The sequence below is a fragment of the Planococcus citri genome, chromosome 5, assembly GCF_950023065.1.
Source record: "Planococcus citri chromosome 5, ihPlaCitr1.1, whole genome shotgun sequence".
Taxonomy (NCBI): domain Eukaryota; kingdom Metazoa; phylum Arthropoda; class Insecta; order Hemiptera; family Pseudococcidae; genus Planococcus; species Planococcus citri.
In genome coordinates this window covers 26393046-26407851 of record NC_088681.1, presented here as the reverse complement: position 1 = coordinate 26407851, position 14806 = coordinate 26393046, and the positions used below count along the sequence as shown (strand labels likewise).

Genomic DNA, 14806 nt, shown 5'->3' with positions numbered 1-14806 from the left:
AGTGGCTCTTAATTTTGGTCAAAGCTAAAAAAAATTCCAGAATTGAAGCTCTTAGAATGTTGATTGTTGTTGATTTGATGGTGCTGGGTTCGTGTTGTATTTTACAATAATAGTTTTTTGATTCCACCACATCTTTGAAATCCCTCCCCTCTCCCTCTTCCTCCCTGCAATGCTTTTAAAACATACCCAATATACATTCCAAAAAAAATTACTCTTTGAGTGCGCTCATTTTTCGAATTCAAACCTTCCAACTTTGAAAATAAAATCAAAAAATTATTAGAATCGTATCGTGTGACATGCGTTGTTGATTCCTACGAATTTATTTTCTAAATTCAATCCCTCGATATTTCTCCTATGTACTTTCTCTCCCAAATTTCGAAAAAAATGAGGGTGTGTAGGTACATATTTTTGAGTAAAAATATCAAGATTTTTTCTACTCGAAATTAAATTTTTCCAACTTCAAGGTCAAGTCCATACAATGGCTCCACATTTGGATCGTAATTTCATAAAATTATCAATAATATTATGGGTGTATCTCCAACCTAAAACACGCACTTAGATTTACATGCGAGTAATTTCAATTTTTAATTTTGGTCGAACGTTTGATTAACGCGCGCCTTACGATGAAAATACTCGTAATTCGCAGATTTGAAGGTGGGTGGGTAGGTAGGTATAGCTTAGCCTATAAAATTGTTACATATAATTTTCATCGTGATAGACTCATCAAACGAATAAACACAGGTAGGTCGAAAGTCGGTAGGCGGTTGCGGAGACTTCAATCTACAAAGTATTTGTACACGAGTACAGGTAGGTACTTGATACCCTCGCGTGACAAAACAACAGAGAAACTGAATAATAGCTTAGCACTAGAATATTAAATAGTCGAGTCGAGATGAAAATATATAACGCTAATAATTAAATAAAACGAGCAACGCGACGACTCTTCGACCACACATTCTTGAGAAATAATTACTATCGTATACTGAAAGGTTCCAAGAACAGCAGAGAGTACCTATCAGTGCATACATACAAGGTGTCCCATCGAACGTCTGACATACTTCTATCTGTACTATGACACCTCGAGTATTTTCACCGCAATAAATACATTATGTATTATTTTCTTTGGCATTTTCCACCGCAAAAGTACTTTACACCAGCACTTGACCATTGACCACGTTTTAAAATTGCGATTGTTTTGATTTTATGATTACAGGATGGCGTAGCTTCAGCCAGCAACGACGTGTGGCCCCTAGAAAGGCCGGACGGCATGCCGGCTATTCAATCGCTAGAAGTAATGTGCGGTAAAGACCATATGGACGTTCATCTTCAATTTACGCAGCCATTCGAGGGTATAGTGTCATCAAAAGGTCAATACGGAGACCCTCGATGTATCTACGTTCCACCATCGACGGGCAAAACGTATTACACGTTTCGTATCGCTTACGCACGCTGCGGCACCAAACCAGATCTAAACGGGCAATTTTACGAGAATACCGTCGTCGTTCAGTACGATAAAGATCTGCTGGAAGTTTGGGACGAGGCGAAAAGGTTACGATGCGAATGGTACAACGATTATGAAAAGACTGCTTCTAAGCCACCCATGGTTATTGCCGATTTGGATGTCATTCAGTTGGATTTCAGAGGTAAGATTTGCCCTTATTCTATATGCTGCGGTGTGCCAAGTTGAGGTTGAAGACTTTTACGAGTTCGTCAGAATATGTAATGTTTGGTCAACAGGCCCATTAAAAACATTAAATGCTAATAAACTGGTATAACACACTGGTGTCTGGTATACCTACCTTATAGCAACCTATCTAAACTGCAGTATGAGTAACTAGTAACTGAACTATACGTACTTTGGTACTTACTACTTAGCCTATTGCATATAACACAATGTAAGATTAGCCTTTATAATGGGCTCGTTACCCACGACCCATAATCTCCAAATGCTATTCGGCCCTATTCTGTTTACAAAATTAACATTTCAAATTTCCTTCAACTGCATGATGGAAATTTCCTAGACTGTGTATGTCCGCAAATGATTTAATACGCGCTTTACGACCACGAGCTCGGGTTATTGGCTAATTTTTTACGCTTTTGATAGGCGGTCACGTATATAATTAAATGGTTGGTGTGTTTTGTTTCAATTTACAGGAGACAACGTTGATTGCTGGATGGAGATACAGCACGGTAAAGGTCCATGGGCTCCTCCAGTTAGTGGTATTGTACCGTTGGGATCGACTTTAACCTTGGTGGTAGCCATAAACGATTATAGAGGTGAATATATTATATTTTTGAGTAATTTATGTCCCTTGTTCATATTATCGTTGTATACATTGAATGATCAGTGATTGAATAATTTTTTTATGTGTCTTGGTTTTTGATCTTTATGACTCTTGTTCCATGAAATTGAGTTTTTATTGTTTTCTAAATTTTTCAAATTTTCCAAAGGAAAGAGGTTTCCTAAGCTATAAATTTGTTTGGCTATGGATGAAAAAGATTGGCATTTTTTAAGTAAATGTCACGAAATCAGACTAGATACGAGTACAATACATAATCTTTGAAAATAGTTATGGGTGTCATCAAATTACCTCTAGATTTTCAAGTTCTTTACAGAAACGGAGGTCAAATTCCAAAATTTCAAAAAATGCAACTTGAGTGTTGAAATTCAAATTTTTAGGTAATTTTTCTGAGCATCTCTAGTGAAACCAATTTTTATTTTGGGGTCAAATGGTTTCCAGAACGATTATCAGCAAGTTTGAAAATCTGCATTTTTTGCTAGTTTGAAAGTTTTATTATTTTTTATACTATCCTTCTTTTGGAGTCAATTTTTCGAAAATACTCGAAAAATGCTAAATGTGATCAGTGATCTTGAAAATACATTCTTGGAGGTGTAATTTTGAGGCACAATTTTTCCCTCGGTATTGTTTGGTGCTTTTCAGTAATAATGTCATTTTCTTTCGAATTTCAATTCGGCTCACTGAGTGTTTCCCTCCCTCCTTCTTTCACAATCAACACTTTGGCATTTTTTAAAGATCAGAAAATGCTTCACTTTCGACATTTTGTGTAGGTCTTTTCTTGTACATATTAAAAATTGTTGCTTTCATTTTTAAAAAAAAACAATAATTGAACTTGTAAAAGCCAAAAGCATTCCAAATTGCAAGCAAAAAATAATTTTAAAAAAAAATAGGAATTTGTTCAGAATTTTCTCAAAAAAACTGAACTTTTAAGTTTTTGTAGATTGTTTTTCATCAAACGATTCCATCAAATGATATTAATTATTTTTCATTGATTTACAATTTTTTAATAATTTTCAAATTCCAATCATAAATTTAAATTGAAACAATAAACGAGAAATTGAAAAAATTATTTCGCAAAAAATTAAAGCAAAAGAAAAAATTAAAAATACAATAATAATTTTTCATTCATATTTTTTCATCCCAAAAAATAAGTAGAGAATTTGAATTTCAATACATGTATTATTGTATATACTTACTTACTTAAAAGTGAAAAACATATTATGTTTTAATTAAATTGTGGAAATTTTTGTAAAGTAGGAAAAAAATTGCAATTTGTTTGCTAAAAACAAAGATATTTTTTCAAAAATCATAGAAATATAAATAAGATTGAAAAAAATGCAAAAAAGTGGAAAAAATAGTAAAAATGAAGTAATTTTTGAAAATTTTAAAAATAGAATTGAATATAAAAGTTTGAAAAAAAATATAAGAAAAAGGTTTCAAGACATGAATGGACCTAAAGGAGGAGGGGGAAAAGTTCCAATGAAATTGTATTTGAAAAAAGTGGAAGAAATTTCCCGATTGAGTAATTGAAAGAATGGAAAAGATTGATTATTTGAAAATAAAAAACTGTAAAAAATTAAAAACCAAAAGTTTTGGGGCGTTTTGCGAAAATAAAAAATAAAAAATGAAAAACGTTGTAAAAAATCCATAGAAAAATTCTTGGAATTTGAAAATAAATTTTAAATATTTGTAGAAAAGGACCAGCAAAAATTTAAAAAAGTGAAAAAAATTTAAAAATTGCCATAGATCAAGAAAATTTTTGAAAATTTTTTAAATCATCGCTTCAAAACCTCTTAAAAGTTGAAGAAAAAGTTGTAGAAAGTTAAAAAAAGAAAAGTTTGTCTAAAATGAAAGAAATTAATGAATTTCAAAAATTATTTAAAAAAAACAAAGATGTATGTTGTGCAAAAAGCAAAGATTAGAGGGAAAATTTGTAGAAAAAAAGCAACGATTGAAGAAAACAAAATTGAAATAGAAAAATTACAAAAATGAAGTAAATTTTTGAAAATTAATCCTGAAAACAATTTAGAACTTGAAATTAATTTTCGAAAAAAATTGAAATATAATTATTCATGAAAAAAAAGATGTGAAAAATGTTCAAGTGTAACATGTGAAAACAGAGCAAAAAAACTGATGAGAATATAAATTTTAATAATGAGGAAAATTTGTCAAAAATGAAAGAAATGGATTTATTTGACTAATTATTTTTGAAAAACAAAAGAAATTGAAAATAAAAGTTTTGCCAAAAATAGAAATTAAAAAAAAAATCTTGTTAATTTCAGTAAAAATTTTGAAAGTTGTAGAAAACAAACAATAAAAAAATTGATGAAAAAAAAGGGAAATGTCTAAAAATGTTGAAAATTATTTCAAAAAAAAAAAACAACATCGATTAAAAAATTCTAAAAATATTTCAAGAAAAAGTAAGTTAAGGAGGTGTAAAAATTGTTATACTTGGAACATTCGAAAAAAAAATATAAAAAACTTCCAAAAACTTCCAAAAAATTTTAAAAATGTCAAAAATTGAAAAAATTTGATGAATTTGAAATTGAAAATTCGAAAACAAATTTTATAAAAGTGTAAAAAGCAAACAAAGATTGAAGAAAATTTTTTTTTAATTCAAAAATTCGTGAAAAATAAAACTAATGTCCGAAAATTTTCAACATTTTTTCAAATAAATAACAATAAGTAGGTAGCCAGTATAAAATTGAAAAATGAAATAAGTTTGAAAAAATCTATCAAAATAGAAGGGGGAGTGAAAATTGTTCTGAAGCATTAAACGAAAAAATGTGCTTGGAATTAAGAAATTTGAAAAAATTCCAATGATGAGAGAAATTGGACAAATGTTTTTGAATAATATCAACAGAAAGATTGAAATAAAATAATTGATGTTCACAGCTGAAAAAAAAACAGTGAAAACTCGGTTTGAAATTGGAAACGTTCTGAGAAAAGTACTAAAGTACTGAATGATTTTTTGGTCAGTTGATTAAAAAATTGAAAAAAAAATGCTAAGCACTTTTTGATATTGAAGAAAAAGGCTTGGAAAAATTGAAAAATTCAACTAATAAAATTGTGATTGAAACGCTTTTATTTCCAGATTTTTTTCAAATTTCAAGGTGTATTGTTTCCACAGACTGATCTATTGAAGTTTTTTCCTTTCTGTACTATTGGAAAATATTTTCAGTCTGTAGAAAATTTTCTTCAATATTTACAAATAAATTTTCATCCATTTCAATTCTTGAATTGAAAAACATTAGGTTTTTTACACTTTAACGTGTGTAATTTTTACGTTGTCAACACTTTCGACACCCCTCTACGCTTCTCATGCGTTACCTGCACTGTAATAGTCGTGCGAACCAATATTATTACTCGTTGTATTAATCCGATGCTCACATTTCAGGTGAATTCGACATGAGAGTAAAATCGTGCGCGGCTTCAGACGGTGCAGGCCACATAATACAACTAAGCGACGAACACGGATGCGTTCTACGTCCGAAAATGATAAGCAGATTCGCAAAAGCTAAAATTCACGACGAACGAGCCTCCGTAATTACATACGCTTTCTTCCACGCGTTTAAATTCCCAGACGCTCTGAGCGTACACATCAAGTGCAAAGTGGAAATTTGTCGACACGGTTGTCTAGATCACTGCCAATTAGCCGACTCGATAGAACCAGTCGGCCTGCACCAGGGTGCGTTTGACGAGTACAATACCATCGAACGTAAAGATTCCAGTCAACCGAATCCCAAAGATAGCCCGCCCAAAAGGCAATCAGCACCTTCCAACAGTTTGGCCAATGATTTATACGATGATAAATCGGTCGAAGATATTCCAAACGAAGCAGCGTACGATGACCAGAATCCAGCTCCGTTGAAAGGCGAACCGCCCGTACCGTCGAAGCCAGAAGTTGGGTCGTTACCGGTGTCTGGTGTCAGAGAGGTTATCGATACGTCGCCTCCACCACCTCCTATTTTGCATAATGTACAAATGCCGCAAATGTCCAATAATATGCAACCAGTAAGTTTTCCTCAGTTGTTTTTTCGTATGGTGTAGATTTTTTTTTTGTTGGAGTTCGGTATGCTGCTGAGTTCGAAATTGGTCTGGGATCGAAGAGGTACATATTATTGATGATGGATATTTATGGCACTTGTTGAATTTAGTGCCATCAGAAATTTAAAAAATCATATCGTATCGTTCTATTCTTTTGAAATTTTTGATCTTGGGGGAATGGGGAGGGGTAGTAAAGAAAAGAACATTATCGATAATTTTAATCGATTACAACCCTTTAATTTTGAAGGGGGGGGGGGGCAAAAAATAAACACACACTTCAAGTATCTGATTTTTTGGTAGAGAACTGAACATTTACAAGGTAATCTCATTTTCATTTCGTTTAAACTCAAAAGTTAAAGGTGCTCAAAATTTTGGATAATTGAAAAATAGTGATGGCAAATTGAAAGCAAAAAAAAAAGAAAAAAAAAAGATTTATTTTGAAATGGAACTGAAACTGAATCTTCTATTAGAAACCCCCTTCAATTAAAACCTCAAATTAAACCAAAAAAAAAACGTCAATTTTTTGCCAAAAATTTATAATTAATATTATTAAATTTTGTCCCATAATATAGACCCTACTGAAGTAAAAACACTGAAAAAAGTATTAAAATCGGATCAAATTGCCAAAATTTTAAAAAATTGACTAAAACGCATACTTAAGTGTTGAAAACGCGTTGAAGTGACATGAAAAGCATCCAGAAAAACGTTAAAATCTTTGAAAATTGCCAAATTAGCATGACATTTTTATTAAATTTCCGATAATTCAAAAATGAAGTGTTGAAAACGGGTCAATATGAAATAATTGAAACGTTCAAAAAAAGCACAAAAATCTTTGAAAATTACCAAAAAGTGATAACTGATATAACTTCAAACCATTTAACAAAATTGTACGAGAATTGTATGAATTAATATCTTTGAAAATTCCTAAATTTTTAAAAAACTGTAAATCACCAAAAAATGACGAAGATTAATAAAAATTTCCAAATATGAAAATGTGTTAAAGACGTGTAAAAAATGATGTAAAAACATCCAAAACAGTATTCAAATTGCTAAAAATCATCAGAAAAGACGAAATTTTATAAAAATTCGACAAAATGCAGACAAATTTGTGCAAAAGATTGTTAAAATTACTTGAAAACGTAAATAAAACATTAGGTAAAGTAAAAAAATCACCAAAAAATGACGAAGATCAATAAAAATTTGCAAGTATGAAAATGTGTTAAAGACGTGTAGAAAATTATGTAAAAACATCCAAAACAGAATTTAAACTGCTGAAAATCATCAGAAAAGACAAAATTTCATTAAATTTGACAAAATGCAGCCAACTTTGTGCAAAAGATCGTTAAAATTACTTGAAAACGTAAATAAAACATTAGATAAAGTAAAAAAAAAACACCAAGAAATAATGAATTTGCCAAAAATATTGTTGAAAATGTATTAAAATTATATAAAAAATACCGAAAAGATATTAAAATGACTTCATGAAATTCTCCAACAAGGAATGAAATTTTAGTGAAATTTGACAAAGTTCAGCGAAATTTCCATAAAACAATGTTGAAATTTCTTCAAGTAAAACCATTAGAAACTACTTGAAAAATGATGAAATTTCAGTAAAATTTTCAACAAAAAAAATGCATAAAAGTGTGTGAAAAACACGTTAAAATCATTCAAAAATATTCAAGAAAGCATTTAAATTACTCAAAATTACATTACCCAAGTGTGTTGAAATTTCGGTGAAATTTGCCAAAAAAAAATACACTAAAAAGTGCTAAAATTCGTTGAAAAGATATAAGAATGAAAACAAAAATGATGTACAAACTTATAGAAGGCGATTTTGAAAAATCTAAATTTCCAAAAAAAAGTTATCACAATCATTCAAATCAAAAAAAAATAAATAAATAAAAGACATGATTAAAACATAAAAAGATGATGATTTGAAACTATATATACAAAATCAAAATTCAAGCACTTATTAATCAGAGGAATCGCCTTTTTTTGTAAATTGGTGGTGTATCAGCTAAAACTTTAAATTCAAAAGCTCAAAGCCAAAAGCTTAATAAAATATAGCTGAAAGCTGTTGAATTGAAAAGATAAGGGAAAGCCATTGGAATCCAAAAGTTTGGCTAAAGCAAGCCTTAAAAATCAAGATAGCCGAAAGCTAAAGCCAAAAGTCTCAATTTTGAAATTTCAAGCTAAAAGCCAAAAGCTGAAGTTTCATTTCAAGGCTTTTCATCCCTGTTTATCATCATTCATCTTTGGATTTTCCAAAAAAATATCTGCAAAACGTCCCTAATCCAAAAATACTTTTCCAAATTCTAAAAAAAAAAAAAAAAAAAAAACGAATAAAAATCAATGCAAATTAATTTTAAAAATTTTGAACGTGTAATTTTTTTCAAAATTGAAATCAAAAATTTTCTACAGATCAAAAATATACTAACATATTATTTCCAAAATAAAAACAAAAAAATGGATTCAAACATTACAATAAAAACAAAAAAAGTTGAGTACTTCGTATTTTTCCAATTCTATAAAAAAAACCTAACAGATCGATTACAGTATTTTTTTTCTTTTTTGAATTATTCTCAACCGAAAATCAAATTCTCATCATCACCAATTGAAGAGTGATATTCCAAAACTCGCTTTGTCCATTTTCACAACTTTTCAGGAAAGAGGAAAAACAGTTTCCCTTCAAACGGGTAAATTGGCTTTTTAGGCGAGTTTAGCACTTTATTTGGGTGGATTTATGATGTAGGAGTGTAGGTATACACTTCATCCACTAAATACTGCTGAAAAAAATTTCAATAAAAATGGATAAAGCGCGTTTTGGAAGATTATTTTTTTAAAAATTTTTAGTGAATTGGCTATTTAGGTGAGTTTAACACCTCATTTTGGTAGGTTGATGATGTAGGAATGTGAGTTACTACTTCATCTACCAGGTACCGCTGAAAAACGAACTTCGATAAAAATGGACAAAGCGAGTTTTGGAATATCACTCTTCAATTACTCATCTTGAAATATTTTCAAATCTAATTTCAAAAAAAATAAAATAAACACCAAATGACCAAAAAGTAATCATTATTTTAGTCTACCTACAAAATAATTTCCAAAATTTTGGATGATTAGTTTTTCAAAAAAATGAAATTAAAACTTCATGATGGATCAAAATATAATTCCAAAATACATATGTAGAAGCAAAACAATTGGCTCAATAATAAATAAATGTTGGATATCTAATTCATTCAAACATTCCAATAAAAACAAAATCTTCAAAGCTGTATCGGCTGTATCCAGAAAACTTTCGAGTTTGATTTTTTTTTTCTATTGGGTAAAAACTGAAATGTACATTTTAGTTTGGTAATAAAAATTAAAGAATTTTCAAAATTTGAAATAATAATTTCAATTGAATTCCAAAAAAAAAATCAATACTTACTCTAAAAATGCTGCTAAATTTCACTTTTTGAAAAGTGAGTATTTTTTTTTTTGAAATTGAAACCTAAACTAAAAACTACTTATATTTCTATCGAGAAAACGTTTAGCTGAAATTGAAAACTAAACCTCCATTCACTCGGTTTCGGAATCCCTGTTGAAATGTAGAAACAAACAATGAAAAAAATTGTGAAGAACATCTATGTACTTTCAAAATTGTGCTACTTGGCATGATTAAATTCAGTTCATTTGTGATCCCAAAAAGAGGATGCAAAGGCAAACAACCTTGAAAGAATCAACATCAAACATCTCATGATTCTGATCCTTCAGTTTTTAGAGCCTGCAACCCAACTCACACTTACGTAGCTTGTGCTGCTGTATTCGACAAAACTCTCGTATAATACTTGTATTTGATGTATTCACATTCATGTAGGTGTAGGTGTGTTTGTATTATTGATTCGTAAATGGTACGGTTCTGTTACCGAAACACTTTGCATAGCATATCGAACTCCAACAATGTATTATTCTAAGTAGATAATTATGTACAAAACCTAACTCCGACGAAACATTTAACCTATAATTAATAAAATTAGAGAAAAAAACCAATTACCTATCCAAGTAGTAACTAGCAGTAGTCGAAATAGTTTTTCACTCTTCACACACTCCCACGTTCGGTAGACCATTTGCAATCTATAGTCTAGCAGCACGTGTAGCACTATATAAGAGAAAAGTAATACTTCACAATTTTATTTGAAATTCAATTGATTTATAGGTCTTATCACAACACCATACGTTAAGCTTACAAAGAGATCCGCACGAACGTTTTCCTCACGGTCCAAGGAAACTAAAAGACGATACTGAACCTAGTTTAGGAGCGCTACCTAATAGTACTAATAATCAAAAACCATCGTCTTCTTTTCAGAGAAGAAGAAGACGATCATTTGTCGTCTCGGACAGCAAAGCTAAGAACGCTAACGTCGGCGTTAGCGGTCTGTACGAAGTAATTTCTGAAGCAGACCTGGCGTTTACTCCGGATAACAAACAAGAAGCGGTTACCGTATTCCAAGGTAAAATACGAGAAGAAGTCGTGTACGGTATTTGCCTACCGGTACAAGGCTTCAGCGTCATTTTCATATTAATGGCGTTATGTGCCATTCTGTCGGCCATCGTCGCCGGATTCTTACTCTATAGATACCAAATTCAACGTCAAAAGCAGAAAATTCTGCAACATCAGCAACGTATGCGACACCAGCAGCAGCAGTACGCATCGCATATATTTCAAACATCCGGCGGTGCGGCTGGACTGGCGGTTAATTCGTTAGCCAATTGGATGGCGTTGAGGTTAATAGGCAATAGATTACCGCAAGCCGAAGTATCACCTCAAAGACAGACCGGATCCAATCATAAGAGTTAAACGTCACCTTATTAAGGTTTGGTTGAGTCGAGTGCGTGGTTTTTTGATTCACAGATATTATTGTTGTCATAATTTTTCATGTTCTTTGTTGTTGTCATCGTGTCGTTGTTATATTGTGTGTAATGTTCTATGTACTATTTTAATAGCGCCTTCGTTATTTAAGCTGAGCGGTGTTGATTTCGTGCTAATGAAGTTTTGAAAATGGTTTTGCCATTTTTTTGGTCTGTTTTTGTTTTGGGCGTTTATTGATTTATATTTAACGATTTGTGAACTGGAGGGTCGGTAAATTTACCTGAATTTACGTTTTTTGATCATTGGAACGATGAAAGGCTCGTCTTAAAAACTTGAGTGTTTCAATTTTTCAAATCTCCAGAGAATATTATTTTGATAAATTGAATCAGGTACTTTTCATTTTTTGTGATGCACTGTCAGTAATTTTAATACCTATTAAAATTTTTTCATTTTTTTTTTTATTCCAGAAAAATTGCTTCTATTTCTGAGAAATGTTGTAAAACGAATTTTTAAAGGTCTTTTTACACTGTATATTTGTTTCTGAATTGTTCTTCTTATGTAAATGTTAATCTGTCCGATAAAAATATTATTTTCTACTCCTAAAAATACCTACCAATTTTTCTCTTTTTTTTCAATTTATTTGAGATAATTTTGATGGCTAAAAATACTTCATTTTTTGATATTAAAAATACAGTTTCATTAATTATTTTATAGGTACTTATTTATAATATTTTCAAGACCTGAAAATAGATTTTTTTTTCTTTTCTTAGTTTTTTAGTGAATTTAAATTTTTTTTCAAAATGATAACTCAGCAATTTAACCTACTTATTACTAATTTCGTTTCATTTTTTCTCAGTCATTTTATGACCTTTTTTAAAAATATATACTGTGTAGAAAAATTTTCAGTATTTTTAAAAAATACTTATGCACTTTTTTTACACCTAAACCTAATCATCTTTGTATTTTTTTATCAGATGGATTTGTGTATTCCTTTAATTTTCAATGGTTTTTTTTCAGTTTGTTTTGTTTTTCAATTTGTGTTCATCTTTAACTTTTTTTTTGTTTTTCATTTTTATTATTTTTTTGTTGTTTGATTCTTTTTCTCCATTTGTTTAAAGCAGTTTTGGCACCTGAAAATTAATTTTTTGGAAATTCGATGGAACATCTTTGCTTTATTAATTTACCTACTAAAAAGTTGTTCCTCAAGTTTTTTTTTCAGCAGTTTTTTTTTTAGTTTTGATTCTTTTTATATCAGAAAAAAACTTAAAATTTGATTAATCAACATTTCGATTATTGTCAAATATCTCTTAATTTTTCTACACTATTCAGTTTTTTTTGTTTTTTTATTTAAATTTTAATGTTTTTACAGCATTTGAGACATTTTTCAATTTTTTGTAATTTTTTCATTTTTTTGATAGAGAAGGTGACTTGTATTTTTTAAGAAGTTTTTTCAGCTAGTTTTCCCCCCTCCTTCCCCCTCTCAAAAGTGGCTTCTTATACGTATTGTATCAATATTTGGAAATTAGGTAGGTATTAAGTATCAAAAAAAGTTACAAATAGTTTTTTTGAAATGCTTAATCATGCTTCTTAAAAATTTGAAGAAAAAAAACTGAAATTCACTACAGAAATTGGAAAATGAGATTATGAAAATGCTTTGTGATGACACTGATGACTGATCATAAACTTGGATACATTGCTCGTTAAAAAGAAAAAAATTTACGAACTTTGAATTTTTGTTGTTTGTTTTTTCTCAAATTTATAGAATTGGTTGGGGAAAAAATTGAACAAAAAAATATTATGTCATCACAAACTAATCAATAACGCTCCATCAAGAAGACTAAAACCGTATTTCAACTTTTCATTGGCAAAATTCATCGCCAGTATCTTTGTATAAATAATTGTAAATTAATTGTTCGTTACGAAAGGCGTTGAAAGATATCTGTGAAGCAGAAAGCTGGTTGTTGTATTAATGTTAAAGTTACCTACAATATCTTTCGAATATCTAAGCATAAAAATTCATTTTTTAATATTATTGTTCCTAAGTATATTTAGTTTCATACTCGACCAGATGAAAATTCGACTATAAAAAAAAATCTTCGTGCATTTGTTAGAAATGATCAATTTTGAGCCATTTCTTTTTGTATGTATCAGACAATCATCATCGTCTTCAAACCATTCAGATATACAGTACTTATGCTACTTAAACATTATTAGAGAAAATACATTCTATACATAATATAAATCTACTTAATCATATTATACCGATATGCCAAAGAAATAAAAAAGAAAATACTTTCTCTGATATAGGTAATAATTTTTTTAAAAAAACAATGTAAATACTATGCTTGAAAACGTACCTATTTATAGTATTTAAATTGAAATAATTTATAATAACGATTACTAGAAATGATTTGTGTCGAATATATAAATTTTAAATTTTAAATTGATTGTTGTATGTTTTAGTAAAATTGTTAAATGTATATATAAATCATTATACAACGATTCTTACCGCGTTGAAAAACACATGTGTCATATGGATCAATATCTTGATCCAATCTTAGACTTGAGGATATAATTTTAATTACCTCACTTTGATAAGAAGTTATTCTCAAGTACGAAGATGGAACAAACGAATGATTTATTCAAATGACACAAATATATATTTCGTTAATTCTATGTGTAATTTTTTTTTCCATCTCAATAGTAAAATTTGTTCTTTATTCTTTGAAAATTAACGTTAATTATTTATTAAGATTCTCGTTGCTCATTGCTATTTAATTTTTTTTTGTGCATAGTTGTTTATTTATTTAATATTTTTGTAATGTTATACCATGAAATTTAAGCGCTTAAGTCAATTTGTTATTATGAAAAGCTATTGTTTTTTTTTTCAGTGTTATAATTAGTAGCTTATTTTATTATTTATTATTCTTTCTCTCTATTGCATTTTCTTTCTGAAAAAAGAAGTCTTTGGAACGCGATAAACAAGGTAGTTGACTTGTTTAGAAAATAGATACTTAAGTTCTATTTATTATAGTTATATTTTGTTCGTTGTGATATAACTTATCGTTGCAATTAGGTATTTTTCTATGTTACGTAACTTTCATTGACGCATTTTTCAATCCGCAATAGTTTAACGAAAAACCTGAATTGTTTGTTGATAAAAATACTTGTAATTATAATTTATTAAAAATTATTAGCAAACAATTTAGAAAACTTACGAGTAATTTGTTTCGTTATTTTATTTATACGTATGTAGTAAGTTATAATCTTCAGAATGGAACAAAATATTCCATTGTGGTGTACTAAAGTTTATTGAATGTATTTTTAAACTTTTTTTTTTTTTTTTTGAATAAACATTTGTATTCTACTATTGAGTACTCTGATTGAATTGAAAACATTCCCTCTCTTCAATTCAAACACCTCCTCACTGAAAATTTTGTATTTGAACTGGCATGAAAAGATGTTGAACGCAAAAAAATTTCTTTTCAATTTTTATTCTGGTATTTCCAAAATTGACGAAGGTATTCAAAGTTAGATCTTCAATTTCAGACATCGGTAAAATATCGTAAACGTTCTACGAGTTATGTTATAAGTACCTTAACTCAAA

At 29.5% G+C, this 14806-nt stretch overlaps 1 protein-coding gene across 2 annotated transcripts in view; it reads left to right on the top strand.

Moving 5' to 3' along the window:
- Positions 1 to 14560, top strand: part of m (miniature) — a 111793-nt gene extending 97233 nt beyond the window's left edge. The window contains exons 3-6 of one of the 2 annotated variants that reach the window (XM_065366579.1): positions 1214 to 1643; positions 2155 to 2277; positions 5698 to 6314; positions 10696 to 14560. In XM_065366579.1, coding sequence (XP_065222651.1) covers positions 1214 to 1643; positions 2155 to 2277; positions 5698 to 6314; positions 10696 to 11187 — 1662 coding nt within the window. In that variant the 3' untranslated portion in view covers positions 11188 to 14560. Of the gene's footprint in view, positions 1 to 1213; positions 1644 to 2154; positions 2278 to 5697; positions 6315 to 10545 lie in introns of both variants that reach the window. The other variant, XM_065366578.1, reaches the window with a different exon arrangement.
- Positions 14561 to 14806: the final 246 nt, after the last annotated feature.